The 17,306-nt window shown below is 34.8% G+C and overlaps 1 protein-coding gene across 1 annotated transcript in view; it reads left to right on the forward strand.

The window, feature by feature from the left end:
• Lrp1b (LDL receptor related protein 1B) overlaps positions 1–17,306 on the forward strand; it is a 1,533,520-nt gene that overhangs the window by 1,376,857 nt on the left and 139,357 nt on the right. Inside the window, exons 66-67 of the mRNA XM_028754677.1 lie at positions 4,341–4,457; positions 9,277–9,383. Of these exons, the coding sequence (XP_028610510.1) occupies positions 4,341–4,457; positions 9,277–9,383 (224 nt within the window). The remainder of the gene's footprint in view (positions 1–4,340; positions 4,458–9,276; positions 9,384–17,306) is intronic.

Here is a 17,306-nt window from a genome sequence, read left to right on the forward strand (position 1 = left end):
AAAAAAAAAAAAAAAAAAAAAAAAAAAAAAAAAAAAAGCTCAGGACCGGATGGTTTTAGTGAAGAATTCTATCAGACTTTCAAGGAAGACCTATTCTATTCAATTCCAATTCTATTCAAACTATTCCACAAAATAGAAACAGAAGGAATACTACTCAATTTGATCTATAAAGCCACAATTATGTTCATACCTAAACCACACAAAGACACAACGAAGAAAGAAAACTTCAGACTAATCTCCCTTATGAATATCGATGCAAAAATACTCAATAAAATTTTCGCAAGCCGAATCCAAGTACACATCAAAACAATTATCCATCACGATCAAGTAAGCTTTATCCCAGGAATGCAGGGATGGTTGAATATTCGGAAATCCATCAGTATAATCCACTATATATATTATATAAAAAAAAACCTTAAAGAAAAAAAAAACACATGATCATCTCACTAGATGCTGAGAAAGCATTTGATAAGATTCAACTTCCCTTCATGGTAAAAGTCCTGGAAAGTCAGGAATTCAAGGCCCATACCTAAAAATAGTAAAAACAATATACGGCAAGCCAGTAGCCAACATCAAACTAAATGGAGAGGAAACTTGAAGCAATCCCACTAAAATCAAGGACTAGAAAAGACTGCCTATTCAATATAGTACTGGAAGTCCTAGCCAGAGCAATTAGACAACAAAAGGAAATCAAAGGGATACAAATAGGAAAAGAAGAAGTAAAGAACTCACTTTTAATATGGCTATTGTTATTTCATGATCTGAGTTTCTGGGATGTATACAAAAGATAAGGCAAACGGAATATAGCATCTGTTGCTTTCTGCTTCCTACCTGTATATATACTATGACCAGATGCCTCATGTCTGGCACTCCATCTTCCCTATCATGAATTGTACCCTCATAAAGTTTGTCAAATAAATCCTTTCTTCATTACCAAGTTGCTTTTATAAGAGGTTTTATCACACTAATAAGAAATACAAGTAGAATATCTATTTGGTGATACATGTATATATGCATGACATATATTCATACACACACATTTATATATTTATATTATGCATATGTACTATAGTACATACAATCAAGGAATATTTTAATTGTTTCACATGGCTACATACACAGTTTGCCTTTATGTGGTTTTCATATATGTCATAGCTGAAGTTCCAATAGATTAAGTCTACATGGTCTTATACAATTATCAACTAAAGTTTCCTCAATATTATTTCTGCATGGCTTCAGTGGAAATTGTACTGAGATCTATCTTTTAAATTAATTTCAAATAATAATTCTAATATCATAATATTAAAAATAAATTTAAGTTGATTTTGATAAAACTCAAAAGTCACTAATCTAAACAGAATTAAGTTAGCCTTCTATTTCCATTAGGGAGATTTTCCATGCTTGGAGCTGCCGACATAATTTTAGGTCATACTGCAATTTTTTTCCTCATTCTGATCTTCTTAAATACTCACATTCATTTAAAAAGCATGATCTAAATTAATTAAACAATGTATGTTAAAGGATAAATAAATATATATATTATATAAATAAATATACATATAAATAAATGAATATATATATCTCTGTTTATACAGAGATCCATATTTTAGAGAACTTTTTTAATTACCGAAATAAATTAATTATGTAAAGTGTTCATTACCAAGGTTTATTTTTCAGTCACTAATTGCATTCCAGTATTGCTTGCATATTTTATAATTGAGTAATGTGTGTAGAATACTATATTAAAATTCTATAGAAAACTGGCCATAAGTCAGTCTTTAAATAATAAAGTAGAGAAACATAATATAAACCACTAAGCACAGCTCCTGCTGCTGGCACAGGTTAGCTTCTGACCAATCACACTAGCAAGGCAGAAAGTATAGGAGGAAAATGCAGACAGTGATTTTCTTTCTTCCTTTTTTTTTCATAAAAAAATGCGTTTAAATTCTAGCATGAGAATTCCTTTTGCAAACTGTTTCAGGAGCACGAACTGAATATAAAATCCTGTTTTGCTGTGGCACTTCTTTGTATGACTAAAGAAATTATTACTTTAACTTATGAATGCTTATGTTTCTCTTTTATTTAATTAAAAGCAGTAATCCTTCATTAGGATATTATAGAATAGAGAGTGTTTGTTTTTTATTAAAATATTTAGCCAGGGGTGGGACTGAGTTCAGAATAGATATCTACTATTTAATTTTCTAAATTGTACCTAAATCCCTTTGCTTTTTAATACCAGTTGGAGTTTAAAGTGTACACTGGTCATTTTTGAAATGGAGAGTGACAGCCTTCACCAGATAAATACATATTGTCACTTTTAGCTCACTTATTTTAGAAATCTTTTTCGGTGGGGGAGGGTCGAGACAGTGTTTCTCTATATAGCCCTAACTGTCCTGGAACTCACTCTGTAGACCAAGTTGGCCTTGAACTCAGAAACCAGTCTGCCTCTGTCTCCCAAGTGCTGGGATTAAAGGTGTGCGCCACCACTGGCCAGCTAGAAGTCTTAAAACATAAGTTTTCCTGCCAATCTCAGCTGTGGCTCTACAACTCAGTTTTTCATGAGTGTGACAAATATCAGACACTAATAACAAAGAAAATGAAAAAGGATTCAATATCTGGCCCCATTGTTTCTAGGCCCATGGTTGGTACAAACATGAAGGAAGATGGTAAAGGAGTAAGGAACACAGCCAAGGACAAAATATACCCTTCAAATTCAGGAACACAGTGACCTACTCACTCCCCCAAACACCCAGTTTCTAACAACCCTTTGGCTATGGGCACTGCTAATGAGTTTGGCACCCTCACGGTCCAATCACCTGGATTGGAATTCTGCCAGCTGAGACCCAAGCTTTCAGTATGTTAACCTCTCCAGGTTCACTTTTTATCCCTAATTTAACAAAGTTTGAGGAGTTGATCTACATATATCTTGAAAGAAAAATATGTCCTTAGCTGGGCTTTCAGTTTATAATTGTTATTGAATTTATAATATCTTGATCCTTAAGAACTTAAGTCAGTCCAAATCCTTAATCAAGGTCAATATTATCTCCACACTGTTCATAAGAAATATCTGAGTTTATTTTCCAGTACAAGGAAAAGGCAATGTTAAATTATAACCATCATTAGAACACAACTTCATGAACTTTTACAAAGTGCAGTGAACTTTGAAAGTCACTGGCTTACACTCTGCATATGTAGATACTACATGTGAGAACTGTATAAACTCTCCTTGAAATATATGTTTCAATGGCTTATTTCTCTCAGATGTATTTGAACTCAACATATATAAAGTACTAAATCAGGAGTAAACAGACTTTGTTATAGTATTTGCCATGCCATCCAAAGGTATCGAAAATTCATTAGTCTTAAACTTGAGCAAGTTTCTGTAAGTTTTATGTATGTACAATCACAGTCTTGGTAATATTTCTCTTTAGCCTGCAAGAAATTGTTTGAATGTTTGTGCAGGACAGCATCTTGTAAATATTCTAGAGTTGTAGACTTACTAGAAGGCACTAACACAGGTTGAACATCCCAAATTTGGAAGTCTAAATTCTGATGTGGTTCAATGTGTACAAGATTATGATTATGACTTTGATGCCATGAGAAAAAAGTTTCTCAACTGACTTCATGTCGCAGATTCAGGTCACAGCTCCGTAAAACCTTTTTTGCATATAATATGCATAATACTTTTAATTTTATATTATATTTTTTCATGTGTATGAGTGTGAAAAGTAAAGTGATTATGATTATCCTTCGGAGCAATATAAGAAGGAACAACATGTAAGGAGCATAAAATGTCTCTCATCCTAAGCTGTTTGGAAAGATCATATCCACCCTACAATAATTTTGTGAGTGTATCATAGCCCAGACTGACCAATAACATGCAGCTAACAACAAGCAGGCTATATACACACTGATGAACATGGATATTATATAATTGTAAACACTGTATGATTAAAAGGTTTTATTGAAACAGGATCAAGTAACTCCTCAATTTTACTAATAATAATTTGTTTTGTTATATTATATGGAAGCAGAGTGGGTATCAGAAAGAAAAGTAGAGTTTGGGACAATGTTGACATTATTTTTCCTGACAGACTGGTATAGATATCGCCTGTTGATTGAATTGATTTCTAATTATCCAACTGTAACGTGGAACAAGCGAAAAAGGTCACGTGGTCCTGGCGCTCAGGCTCGCTTTCCCCTTGGAAGGCTTCTCAGTCAGTAACTGAATTAAGGTTGATGACATGTGATGATATGCTATTTATTGACATTGCAGTTAGACCATTGTAAGGATGACTTAATGGAGGCCAAGCACACAAACATGGGTTCTTTCATTACAGATAAAAAGACTTGTGGACCTCATGAATTCCAGTGTAAGAACAACAACTGTATTCCAGATCACTGGCGATGTGATAGCCAGAATGACTGCAGTGATAATTCTGACGAAGAAAACTGCAGTAAGTGAATCTTGCCTAATGAATGACCTTCCTTGCAAGCCTGTCAGCCCATTCAATAAGCAGGAGGGCAATTTTTATTTCAGTTAAGGTGAAATTTGGACCCCTCTGTCCTGAAGCTCACATTTTTATACATATATTCACATTTGGACAGAATATTCAGAATAAATTGACCTGACTTTTAAAGGATAAAATGATCGGAGTGCTTACCCGGGGAGTTATTTTCTTTCAGCTCTCAGAATTGGTAGGAGAGTATCATGAGGTTTAATACAGCCCATTAGTATGCAATGAAGAAAGCCCTTGATGCAAGTTCATACAATAAGCTGACTGATGTGCAGACAGCACAACACATATCATGTTTAACGGATGCTATTCATTCCATTTCTGCCTCAATCCTTTTACACAACAAATTCACTCAAGAGCATCTTTCAGTGAGTTATCATTTATCCTCTTTGGAATAGCGAACACCATCTGCATTTAGGATGCTTTTCTAAGAAAATAGTATAACACTGATGGCATCTGCTTGCTGAACTTTTATGCAGTAAGTTTAATACCAATTATTATCCAATAATCATATTTGTAACTGAGGCAGAATGTCTGTAATATTGTTTTCTCAGTAAAATTCTTACCAATGCTTTTATATATAAGCAAAATTTAATATCAACATAGTTAAAATAAAAAACAAATTACATTCATTAAATATTTATATTTTGTTCCTTTACAAAAGGATTTGAAACAGATGGAAAACAATAATATCTCGTCTTCATTACATTGAATTAATAGCATTCATTCGCAGGAGGCAATGACATGATTTACATAACAATACTTTATTTGAAGAAAGGCTAGAAGTTGGTGGAGTGAAAACCTTAGAGAATCTCTTGGATATTCAGCCTGCAGAGCAGGCACTAATATTTTGAATAACTTTTGGAGAAGTGGGAATTGTGCCTGACAATGCTTTCACTTGAAATATCTGAATATGGAATCACCTGTAGATATTACTTTATATATGTAATCTCAATGGATCAGGGTTTTTAAATGTAGAGAAAATTGCACGGACTTATTAGGAATTTACATTCATTTAATCAGCACTTGAAATCACATTTATACAGAAGGATATCCAGTATAAGATATTAAGTATATCCAGTGTCTGAAATAAAAATCAGATGAACTTATGATGATGCTAATAAAGAAAAAAATGAATTTAAAAGATAAGAATGTACATACCTGATGCACCAGATATTTATTAGATTTGTTTGACGTGCTTATTCTTAATGACTCAGTTTCCTAGAGCAAATGCTTTGTTTTGAAAGATACTGAGGACACGAGGATAGGTGAGAAGTAACCTTGGAGAGGGAATACTTGGTGAAGTTTCCCCTTTCCCTCCTTCCCTACTTACCTGCTTATAATTAGACATTGAACCAAGGAAATTTTGTATTCTAGGCTAATTCTCTATGGCATTTTACATTTATTTTGAGTCAGAATTTCACTAAACTGGTCAAATTGGCCTTAAACTCACTTTGCTGTCCAAGCAGCTCTGGGATTTATGATCTTCCTCGATTACCATCAAAAGTACCTGGGATTAAAATCTTGTATCCCCAGGCTCAGCTAAGGTAGATCTTTGTTCACTGAGTTGCTGAAATTGTAAAAGAAATTAGATTATTGCTCTAATAAGAAATGGAAAAGAATAAGAGGGATGAGATAGTTTGCCTCTGAGTTAGCTGGGTTTCGCAAAGTGGATGAAAATTTTGCTCAGATATTTAGAAGTCAGCTTATGACAACAGAAAGGTAGAAGGACTCAGACTTCTCTAGTCACTGAAAACCATTAAGAACGAATAAAGGAAAGTGGAAGTCAGGAAGTGTGTGCTGATAAGAGCCTGATATAGATGTCTCCTCAGAGGTATGCAAGAGTCTGACATATTCAGAGGCAAATGCTTACAGCTAACCTTTGAACTGATCATGGGGTTCCCAATGGAGGAGTCAGAGTGAAGACTGTAGGAACTTAAAGGGTTTATGGGCCCTATGAGGAGAGCAACAATACCAACCAACCAGAGCTCCCGGTGTCTAAACCACCAGCCTGGGAGCACTTAGGGAGGGATCCGTGGCTTCAGCTGATGTAAGAGTGGAGGGCCCTGCTGAGCATAGGTGGGAGAGGAGATCCTTGACCTCATGAAGGCTGGACGCCCCAGGGGGTGGGAATTTGAGGGTGGGGGAGTGGGAGTGGGGTGGGTATGTTGGGGTACATCCTCAGAGAAGCAGGAGGAGGAGTGAGGGGATAAGGGGTTCCTGGGTGGGTGGGGGATGGGGTAAGGGGATAGCATATGAAATGTAAATAAAACATCCAATAATCCTTCCAAAAAGAAAAAGAAAAATGAAAGAATGAAAGAATAAAGGAGCTGGGGAGTGGTCCATGCCTTTAATCCCGAAACTTGACTGCTTCAATTTCAGTTATCTAAACACAAGTAACGCTGCTCTTTGCCATATAAATGAGGGTTACAATCATATTAATATACTCCATTCCTCAATGGCACCTATGTATACACTGGTAAATTTTTGCAATTAAGATTGTCAATTAAAAATATTTTCAAGACAATTAGTCTTTCTCACTCCTTACTGGAGAAGCAGTTCTAATGACTTACGGCAATCATTTCATAAAACAAGTTCACTGTTCAATTATTAAGTAAATGCCTCCAACAGATCGTGTAACTTATTTCTAATCTTATATCAGCAACAAACAACTCTCCAGGTAGTCATATATGTTTCTTAAGACATTTGGCACATAGAAAATGTATTTTCCTTTAAATAGAATAAATACAAATAAATACAAGCTATATCTGTACAAGAAGGAATCTTGTTAACGCTCAAGCACATATATGTAAATGTTTCTTCTCCAGGTTCTAAGCATTTAGGTATGATATGTTCTAAAAATATCCTTTATCTTTATCTTTCTAAGGTAAATTACATTGATTATTAACAGACATTGCTAAATAAATACCACATACTTCAATATCATTTTATTTCTAGAATAAAACTCCTTGAGTTTCCAAACTCCAGTAAAATACAATAGCTTTTGAATGTGGCGATGGTGTAAACAAATAAGTAAAATAGAGGCCAAACAAAAGGAAATCAGCTGCCTACTGTTCTGTCAGCACTTCTGCAGTTTGTAGAAAACAACATATACTGCACTAGCCACAAGCCTGGCCTTTGATGTCTAATTGTATTGGTCCAGCTAAATACTAACTAGTGTGAGTACTTAGTCATTTAGAGTAAAGTCCTTATTCTCTCTGTTCCTTAGTTTGTTCATTTAGATGGGGGAATAGTGATGTACATGTCTTCTAGAGTTGTTTTAAGGTTTGAGCAGTAAATTTAAAGGACTTAGTCATACATGTTCCTAGTGTCTAATACACTATTGTTAACAACTTGCAGCTATAGTCATTATTAGTGGCAAAAAGTTATTTTAAGATTAGGGATTAGAGCATTATATAATGTGTATGTATGTATGTATGTATGTATGTATGTATGTATATATATGCTTTATAATATATATGCCATTATATATGTATATATACATATATAGGTATATGCTATAAAGACAACAGGAAATGCTATAAAAACAACAGAGCTGTTACTGAATGTAACATTCAGTACTGAGCTGTACTGAATGTAACTGAATGTTTTTATAACATTTCCTCTCTGATACTCATGACTCTGAACAGTTCTTTAAAGTTACCACTTATAAAAATGTATGAGTGAGAAGACCAGCCAACACGGCTAATGCTCAGGGACTGAAAAGCTCATAGACAGAGATGCTAATAGAGGGCTACATTGTTGAACTACTCAAGTAGAGTTAGTTCTAATAGAAGGCTGAGTTGTTCATAGTCATAATGGAGAGGCTTCTGGTCTCTGAAGTGAAAACATACTTAAGGAACGTTTGTCTAATACCTAAAAGTAGATTACATAACCAAACAATAAGTTAAAAAGAGTAAATAAAACATTTAACGAACAGAAGAAACAGTGGCTGATTTTCCTCAGCCAAGATGCCAATCTGGAGAATGGTGAGGCTCAGCTGTCACAATAATTACCAGAACCAAGTTCTGAAAGTTGTTCTCAATGTTGTGAGAAAACTCATTCCTCTTAAGGCTGAAGTCAAGCAGTTGAGGCATGCTATTTGATTTCAGTCCTACAAGGGATATGAACAATTAAATTGACAGTGAGCAACTTTTCAAAACATACAAATAAATTATTCAGGGCAAAGTAAAAATTACAAAAACAAATAGTTTTTTTTTTTTTTTTAAGGAAGCCTACCCTCCCATGGCCAATGCTTTGTGTATCATTCTTCTCCTGTGAACCATGGCTTCTTCTATGACAAAATCTGATAAATATCCCTAGCATAAATAATTAAAAGTTACTATCAATGTTTAATTTTCCTCTTATGTTTTTAAGTACAATAATATACAAAGGCAGGAAATATTTATTAAATACATTAAGTGGCATAGAACTGTAACTAAATAAGATCATGTGACAATTAACTAGTACATAAGCTTTCTACATTTGATTTTACTTTTCTGTTATATTTTATTAAACAATAGCTTGCAATTTATAGTTTTTCATTTTAATGATTTATATTGATAGTTTTAAAATTGTACTTGAAAATTAATGTTAAAATATTAAAACGATATTTCATAGCTTCTTTATAAAAGTTTTACCTTAAATAATCTTATTGCTACTACTTACCTAATCTCTTTACATTTTTCATTACCTCTTCGAGTTGATCAGAATGCATCTGATAAAACATTCTCATCCCATGCTGTCCTTCTATCTTCAGAACCACAGACCTGTACACTGAAAGACTTTCTCTGCAGCAATGGAGACTGTGTTTCATCAAGGTTCTGGTGTGATGGAGAGTTTGACTGCGCTGATGGCTCTGATGAGGTAGGGATCTCTGTGAACACAAAGGTAATCAGATTCCATGCAGGGTTATCACCATGCGCTATAGTTAGTGTGATCAAAAGTAGCACTGGAAAGCACCCTGCTCTGGAGGCCCTGAGATAGGTTTAATTTATATGTTAGGCAGCACAGGCTGCACAGAATAACTGTACTACTACTGACAACTAATTCTATATGCTGTTTTATGTCCACAGTTGGATATCTGATCAGGGAATAAGAGGCTTGGAAATCCATTCCCGTGTGGCTAGTGTCCTTAGAATCTTAGATTAATTTATAATTTTGCTGATGTGATTATAGCTGTTACAAATATTTTATGCATTTTAAAGTTTTTCTTCAACATATACAATCTCATAAACTTTATTCTAGGTCATCAGTTTTCATGAAACGATGGGTTAAGCTTTCCTTAGGTGATGGATCACTATCCATTTATTATAAGGCTTACTTGAAAATAGAAAATAATTTCTGTGGATAACTCTCTAGCTTGAATTGTACTTAGGTTTTCCTGCTATGTATCATGTGACTACCTGAAGCTTTAGAACTAATCATACTGAAATGATAGAGGCTCTCTGCTTATACCACATGAGCTAAGGGTAGGAAAAATTATTTTAAATATTTTTCTAAGTCTAATTATGTGAGAGGGAAACAGAATGTAAATGAGCCCAAGGGAAAAAGAGGTCCTCAGTTTATTATGGAAGTCATTTTTCTTTCACTTATATGGTACGGATTTATATAATTTTTTAACCTCCTCAGGAAATGCATGCATTCACTACTCATAGAACCCATCCCATCTCATTTAGATGGTAGAGGATCCTCCTTACAGTGTTAGAGGTTTCTGTTTCAAGCACTTCCCTAAGCATCCACTGATTCCCCGCCTGATGGAGAAGCATAGCATACCTCTACTGTTTGGACAGCAATGCATACAACTTAGGGCTTTTCCAGTCTACCTCTATTGTTACTAGGACAGACACTTACTTCCTCGCCATTTTGAAAATCCATCCTAATCACAGATAGGAACACAGGGTTTAGACAAAATCAGGTGTAATTCTCACTTCAAGGCCAGCAAACCTGGACCTCAGATTTGCAATAATTATCTCAGGAAAAGTTAGAAAATATCCATTTTTGTCAAAAGCTATTCTTACATCAGAATCTAAACTGCCTTATAAGATTCCACAAGGTGACTGAATAGTTTAGAGTGATCAGTCACATACTTACTCACCATCCATCATTTAAAAAATGTTGTAAACATTCCTACATTATGCAAATGTATCCATGCCATGGCAATGATTTTATTTCCATCTTGCTTTCTTGACATTCTCTAGAAATTATAAACATACTGCTTGAGAATTATGATTTCTTGTTGCATGTTATTACTAAATGTTCAATAATATAGAAGAAGAATCATAATGTCTAATTTTAGTGTAAATATTTCCAAAATGTTATTCTTGTAAAAATAAATATATTCATTAACAACAGTCATCATGATGGCCATACTATCTTCTTGGCTGAACATATTTTCATTTACTAAGTGTCTTCAAGGCAATACTCTAAAGAAATCTTTCTTTTATATAGTCTTAATTTACAGTCAATGAATCCACAGTAAATTCTATTTTCTTCTTAAAATCTACAATAACATTTTGTTTGATAAAAGACAGTGAATCAAATTATCAAAAAGAGACCTTAGTACAAAGTTAGAAAGGACAATTGCATAGATAATTTTACCAGTAATTAGAAATTTTGGGAGAATTGTAATTTGCATATATATATGCAAATTACATATATGTGTGTGTGTATGCTAAGTGTCATGTGTTTTTAATGATATCCTTTCAAAACAGTATGAAATATACTTTAAACATTGGATTAGGTTAATTAAATATCAGATATAATTCTCTGATGGCTTCTGATGGTTACATAGCAAATTATCTTCTAAAGCTTCAATTGAATTTTTTATTTAACTTGTTTTGTTATTTTTTATTGTGCATGTGGTAGGATAGTGAACACAGACCATGATATGGATTTGGTCAGAGGATAACTGAGAAAAATGGTTTTCTGCTTTCTTCATGTGGGTTTTGGGTAGTGAACTTAGATTGTCTGGCAGTAAATACAGCAACAAAAAGTAAAATAAATTTTAAAACATCAGTACAGTATGAGATCCTGCTTGATATTCAGTTCCTTCTTGATATTCAGTTTTCCCATTAACTACCTCTATAAACAGTGCAATATGAAGAGAAATACTGGAGTTATTCACTCAAGTATACACAGTGATCTATAAATATTACTTCCCGTGTATTAGAAACAGGGCTACTATGAGGAATGTGTAATTCTAGGTCTGGGAAAAGAACGTCACACCATGAATTATTAATAATGTCTTCAGATGTGAGCACACAGGACTTTAGGGTCAATGACCAGAGGGCATAGGGACAAGCTTGAAAGCCCATAGCTGACAAAGGGAACAAGTGGAGTATCTAAAGAAAAAAAAGATTCTATAATGGACTGAAGTCCGTGAGTTCACAACAGTACTTAAAAGTAAGATCCCTACAGTCACTTTGCTAAGATATTAATATTATTAAAAAAATGTTATGTTGTGGCTGGAGAGATGTCTCAGTGGTAAAGAGCACTTGCTTACAACTGCTTAAAGCTACAGTTCAAAGGTAATCTAACTCTCTCTTCTGGATTTCCTAGAAACTACATGCACATTATGCTTATACATATATGCAAGGAAAACATTCATACACATAAAATCAAAATATATAAATCTTGAAAAATGTTAGAAGGAAGTGGAAGATTACAGTATGATAATTATATAGTATTATAGCAATTTTTGGTTAATTTCATTATGCTATTAATCATTTAAAAGCCCCAGCCCTCATAAACATGCATATACAATACCACATGGTAATTCATTAAAATTTTATATTAGAAAACATCTAGAAAACCCACTTTCTCTGTTGTCAAAGCACTAGAAACACCAATGTTATTTATTATTAATTTACTTTAGTTAAATAATGCTAATATAACTATTCAATATGTCTAGGAATGTGTATCAAGTAGTTACTATAATTATGAAATGGATTTAGATACTTGATTCATAAATATGCATGACCTTTATACAAACAGGTCTTAATTATATGTCATAAATGGAAAAAGACAAACCAAAAAAAAAAAAAGCTTCTAGCCTACACATCTTATAAACATAAACAGAAAAATCCTTACCATAATACTCACAATCTAAACTCATTAGCATGGTAAAAAAAATTATTCACCATGGTCAAGTGATTCATTCTTGGACTGCAAGAGTTATTTGATATTTAAAAATAAGTAACTATAACACACTGAGACAACAAAGTGAAAAATATATATGATCATTTTTATTAAAACATGAGATTTTAATAAATTCAATATTCTTTCATTTTACACTTTGAATGAGTGGCCTTCTTGTATTTGTTAGGTAGTCCTGGCTAGGTAGTCCTGGTATTCACTATGCAGCCAAGAGTTAGCTTGAACTCATGGAAAAACTCCTGCTTCGGCCTTGACTTCCCTTTTCCACAAGCAGTGAAGAACTCCTTTTATGTTCTTTAGCATCACTGCCTTCACATGCCGTTTATTACACACTATCATGACACATTTGTACTGTCGCACAGGTAGATTAAGTTTAGTAGAGCTTCCTCTGAGAAGCCTATTCTAAGCAATTACGTTTGTTTGTTTGTTTTAAAAATCAATATATTCTTTGTTATTGTAGTTTAGATAGTGGTATTTTATAATAGCCTGTGAACTCATAAAATATAACAATAACCCCCTTTTTATTATCACTTATGAAAGTCTCTGGTAAGTAATAATATTTTAATATTTGAAAAATATAGGAAGCAAATCTCAATTATATGAAGTCTAATATATGTCTATTAGCAACAGTGAAATTAAAAAATAGCAAATACAGGGCTTTTTTTCCCCACAACCCAAGAATTAAACTGGAAAGAACAACAACAATGATTTACCTTCTTAACTCTGAAAATATCCATAGCTGTTAGACAGCTAAGACACTTGTCAGAGAGGAAATACTACAGTTTTGGAAAAATTGAAATTACTGTACCTGAGAAAAATATTAGTCCAGAAATATATTTGAGCAGAATAGCACATTTACGTGAAAATTCAGAAAAGATAGGTGAATATCACTTTTGTTTATATCCACAATGAACTGAGGGATTACTAAATGTGTATGTGTTCTCTGACTTGACTTCTAAATGAAAATTTCACCTGAGCAAATAGAAGGGGCCACTATTACAAATCATTCCACAGTCATTTAGGAGCAAATGTCATAAAAGAAAAGCTGATTCACAGACAACAAAATGGTAAAAGGATCAGTTCAAAGGCAAAGAGATGAGTAGAAAGTGAACACTAGGAGAAAGATGGATGGTAATATGCAATGGAACTCCTCCAGGCTTTATGTTTGTCTCACATCCTACACAATCTACATATACAATCCTAGCTGAAACAAGTAAAGAACTTTGAACGACCTTTATGAATATAATGAAAGTCCTTAAAAAGGAAGCAAATAAGTCCCTTAAAGAAATCTATTAAAACACAGATGAAGAGTGGAAGTGAATAAAACCACACAAAACCTGAAATTAGAAATAGAATAAAGAAAGAAAATGAAAACTGAGTAAAATTTGCAAAAGAAGAATTTAGGAACTCAAATACACACCACAGAGGCAAGCTTCACCAACAAAGTACAAAACATGGAAGAATGAATCTCTTGCATGGAAAATACAATAGAAGAAATGGATATTTCATTCAAAGTAAATGTTAAATCTAAAAATATCACCGGTAACAGTTTTCCAGGAAATCTGGGACAATATAATAACACTAAATCTAAGAATAAAACTTCTGGAGGAATCACCATCCCTGACCTCAAGCAGTACTACAGAGCAATAGTGATAAAAACTGCATGGTATTGGTACAGAGACAGGCAGGAAGATCAGTGGAATGGAACTGAAGACTCAGAAATGAACCCACACACCTATGGTCATTTGATCTTTCACAAAGGAGCTAAAACCATCCAGTGGAAAAAGGACAGCATTTTCAACAAATACTGCTGGTTCAACTGGAGGACATGTAGAAAAATGCAAATCGATCCATTCTTATCTCCTTGTACAAAGCTCAAGTCCAAGTGGATAAAGGACCTCCACATAAAACCAGATACACTGAAACTAATAGAAGAGAAGGTGGGGAAGACACTCGAATAACTAGGCACAGGGGAAAAGTTCCTGAACAGAACACCAATGGCTTACGCTCTAAGAGCAATAATTGACAAATGAGACTTCATATAATTGCAAAGTTTCTGTAAGGCAAAGGACATTGTCAATAGGACAAAGCGACAACCAACAGATTGGGAAAAGATCTTTACCAATCCCACATCCAATAGAGGACTAACATTCAATATATACAAAGAACTCAAGAAATTAGACTCTAGACAACCAAGTAACCCTATTAAAAATGGGGTATAGAGCTAAACAAAGAATTCTCAACTGAGGAAACTCAGATGGCTGAGAAGCACCTAAAGAAATGTTCATCAGGAAAATGAAAATCAAAACAACCCTGAGATTCCACCTCACACCAGTCAGAATGGCTAAGATCAAAAACTCAGGTAATAGTAGATGCTGGCGAGGGTGTGGAGAAAGAGGAACACTCCTCCATTATTGGTGGGATTGCAAGATGGTACAACCACTCTGGAAAACAGTCTGGTTCCTCAGAAAATTGGACATAGCATTACTGAAGACCCAGCTATACCACTCCTGGGCATATACCCAGAAGATGCTCAAACATATAACAAGGACATATGGTCAACTCTGTTCATAGCAGCCTTATTTATAATAGCCAGAAGCTGGAAAGAACTCAGATGTCCTTCAACAGAGGAATGGATACAAAAAGTGTGGTATATTTACACAATGGAATATTACTCAGCTATTAAAAACAATGAATTCGAGAAATTCTTAGGTAAATGGATGAAACTAGAAAATATCATCCTGAGTGAGGTAACCCAATCACACACACATGGTATTCACTCACTGATTATTGGATTTTAGCCCAGAAGCTTGAAATACCCAAGTTTCAACACAGACCACATAAAGCTCATGAAGAAGGAAGACGAAGTGGGAGTCCTTCTTAGAAGGAGTAACAAAATGCTCATGGGAGCAAAAATGGAGACAAAGTGTAGGACAGAAACTGAAGGAGGGGCCATCTTCAGACCATTCCTGGGTATCCATTCCATGTGCAGTCACCAAAGGTAGATGCTGATGTGGATGTCAGGAAGTGCATGCTAACAGGAGCCTGACATAGCTGTCTCCTTAGAGGTCTGCAAGAGTCTAACATATTTATGCAGAGACAGATGCTCACAGCTGACCATTGAACTGATCATGGGTTTCCCAATGGAGGAGTTAGAGTGAAGACTGAAAGGTTTTGCTACCCCATGAGGAGAGCAACAATACCAACCAACCAGAGCCCCCAGGGTCTAAACCACCAGCCTGGGAGCACTTAGGGAGGGACCCATGGCTCCAGCTATATATGCTAGGGAGGATGGTCCTGTCAGGTATAGGTGGGAGAGGAAGTCCTTGGTCCCATGAAGACTGGAAGCCATGTGTGGGGGAATTCGAGGGTGGGGAGGTGGGAGTGGGGAGGTATGTGGGGGCACATCCTCATAGAAGCAGGAGGAGGGGGGATGGGATAGGGGGTTCCTGGGTGGGAGGAGGGGGAATGGGGTAAGGAGAGAACACCTGAAATGTAAATAACATATCCAATAAAAAATAATAAATCAAAAATATAAAAAAATAAAAAAAGAATCAACTCCAAATGATCTATTAATTTATTTACCAATCCTTCTAAAACTGGGATAACATCCATTGCCGATTCAACAGAATCTAGAATCTCCTAGGATATTTGTTTCTGGACATGCCTATGGGGGAGTCTTTTGACTACATTAATTGTTGTAAGAAGACTTATCTTAATTGTAAAAGGACCAGTCCCTGGGAGCCTGAACTGTACAGAGTGAAGAAAGTAAGCCAAGTACTAACTGCTCACTGCTCTCTGCTTCCTGGATGTGGATACAATGTGACCAACCAGCCTCCTGCTCCTTCCCCCAGCCCCCACCCTCCACCCTGCCACCTGCCTATCCCTGTCTGCTGCTCTGTCTTTCTTGCTAGGATAGACTGACTATATATAGCCTTCTAAAACAGCAATCCAAAGCAACTCTGTCTCCCTTGAGTTTGTCAGAGTATTTTATCGCAGCTGCAAAAAAAATAACTAAGACATGTTCAGTGCTGAAATAGATGTCTGCACATCTTTTACTTATGCAAGTGTGCAAGCATTCTCTTTGCACAAGTTGTCTCTCTCACCTTGTTAGGCATTGTCAATTGTTCCGTCAACCAATTTTGTCACTGGTCTGCTATAGCACCTCCTATTTCCATTCATCCTCACCAGCTGTTGGATCTACATGAGTGTCATGTTTGCCCATGTGATGGACAGAAATGATACCTTCTTGTGTTCATCTGCGTTCCCCCACTGGCTAGTAATGCTGAACATCTTTTCATGTGATTGATTACTGCCTGCTTGAATTGCCTGCTCATAATCTGTCATGTTTTCCAGGATTGTTGGTCTTTTTCTTATTGACTTGTATGAATGATTTATATACCCTGGATAATAATCTTTTAAAACTCAAATGTGAAGTAAACATTGGGACAAGCTTTGTAAACTTCAAATATATATATATATATATGCAAAAAATCTAAGAATAATAGGAATAATAAAAGGAAAGAAAGTACAGGTCAAAAGTACAGAAAGTATTTACAATAAAAGTCACAAAACAAATGTTTTCTAGGATAAAGATGAAATGTCTATTAAAGTACAAAAATAAAAAGACAG

The sequence above is a fragment of the Grammomys surdaster genome, unplaced genomic scaffold (genome assembly GCF_004785775.1).
Source record: "Grammomys surdaster isolate TR1022 unplaced genomic scaffold, NIH_TR_1.0 126035, whole genome shotgun sequence".
Lineage (NCBI taxonomy): Eukaryota > Metazoa > Chordata > Mammalia > Rodentia > Muridae > Grammomys > Grammomys surdaster.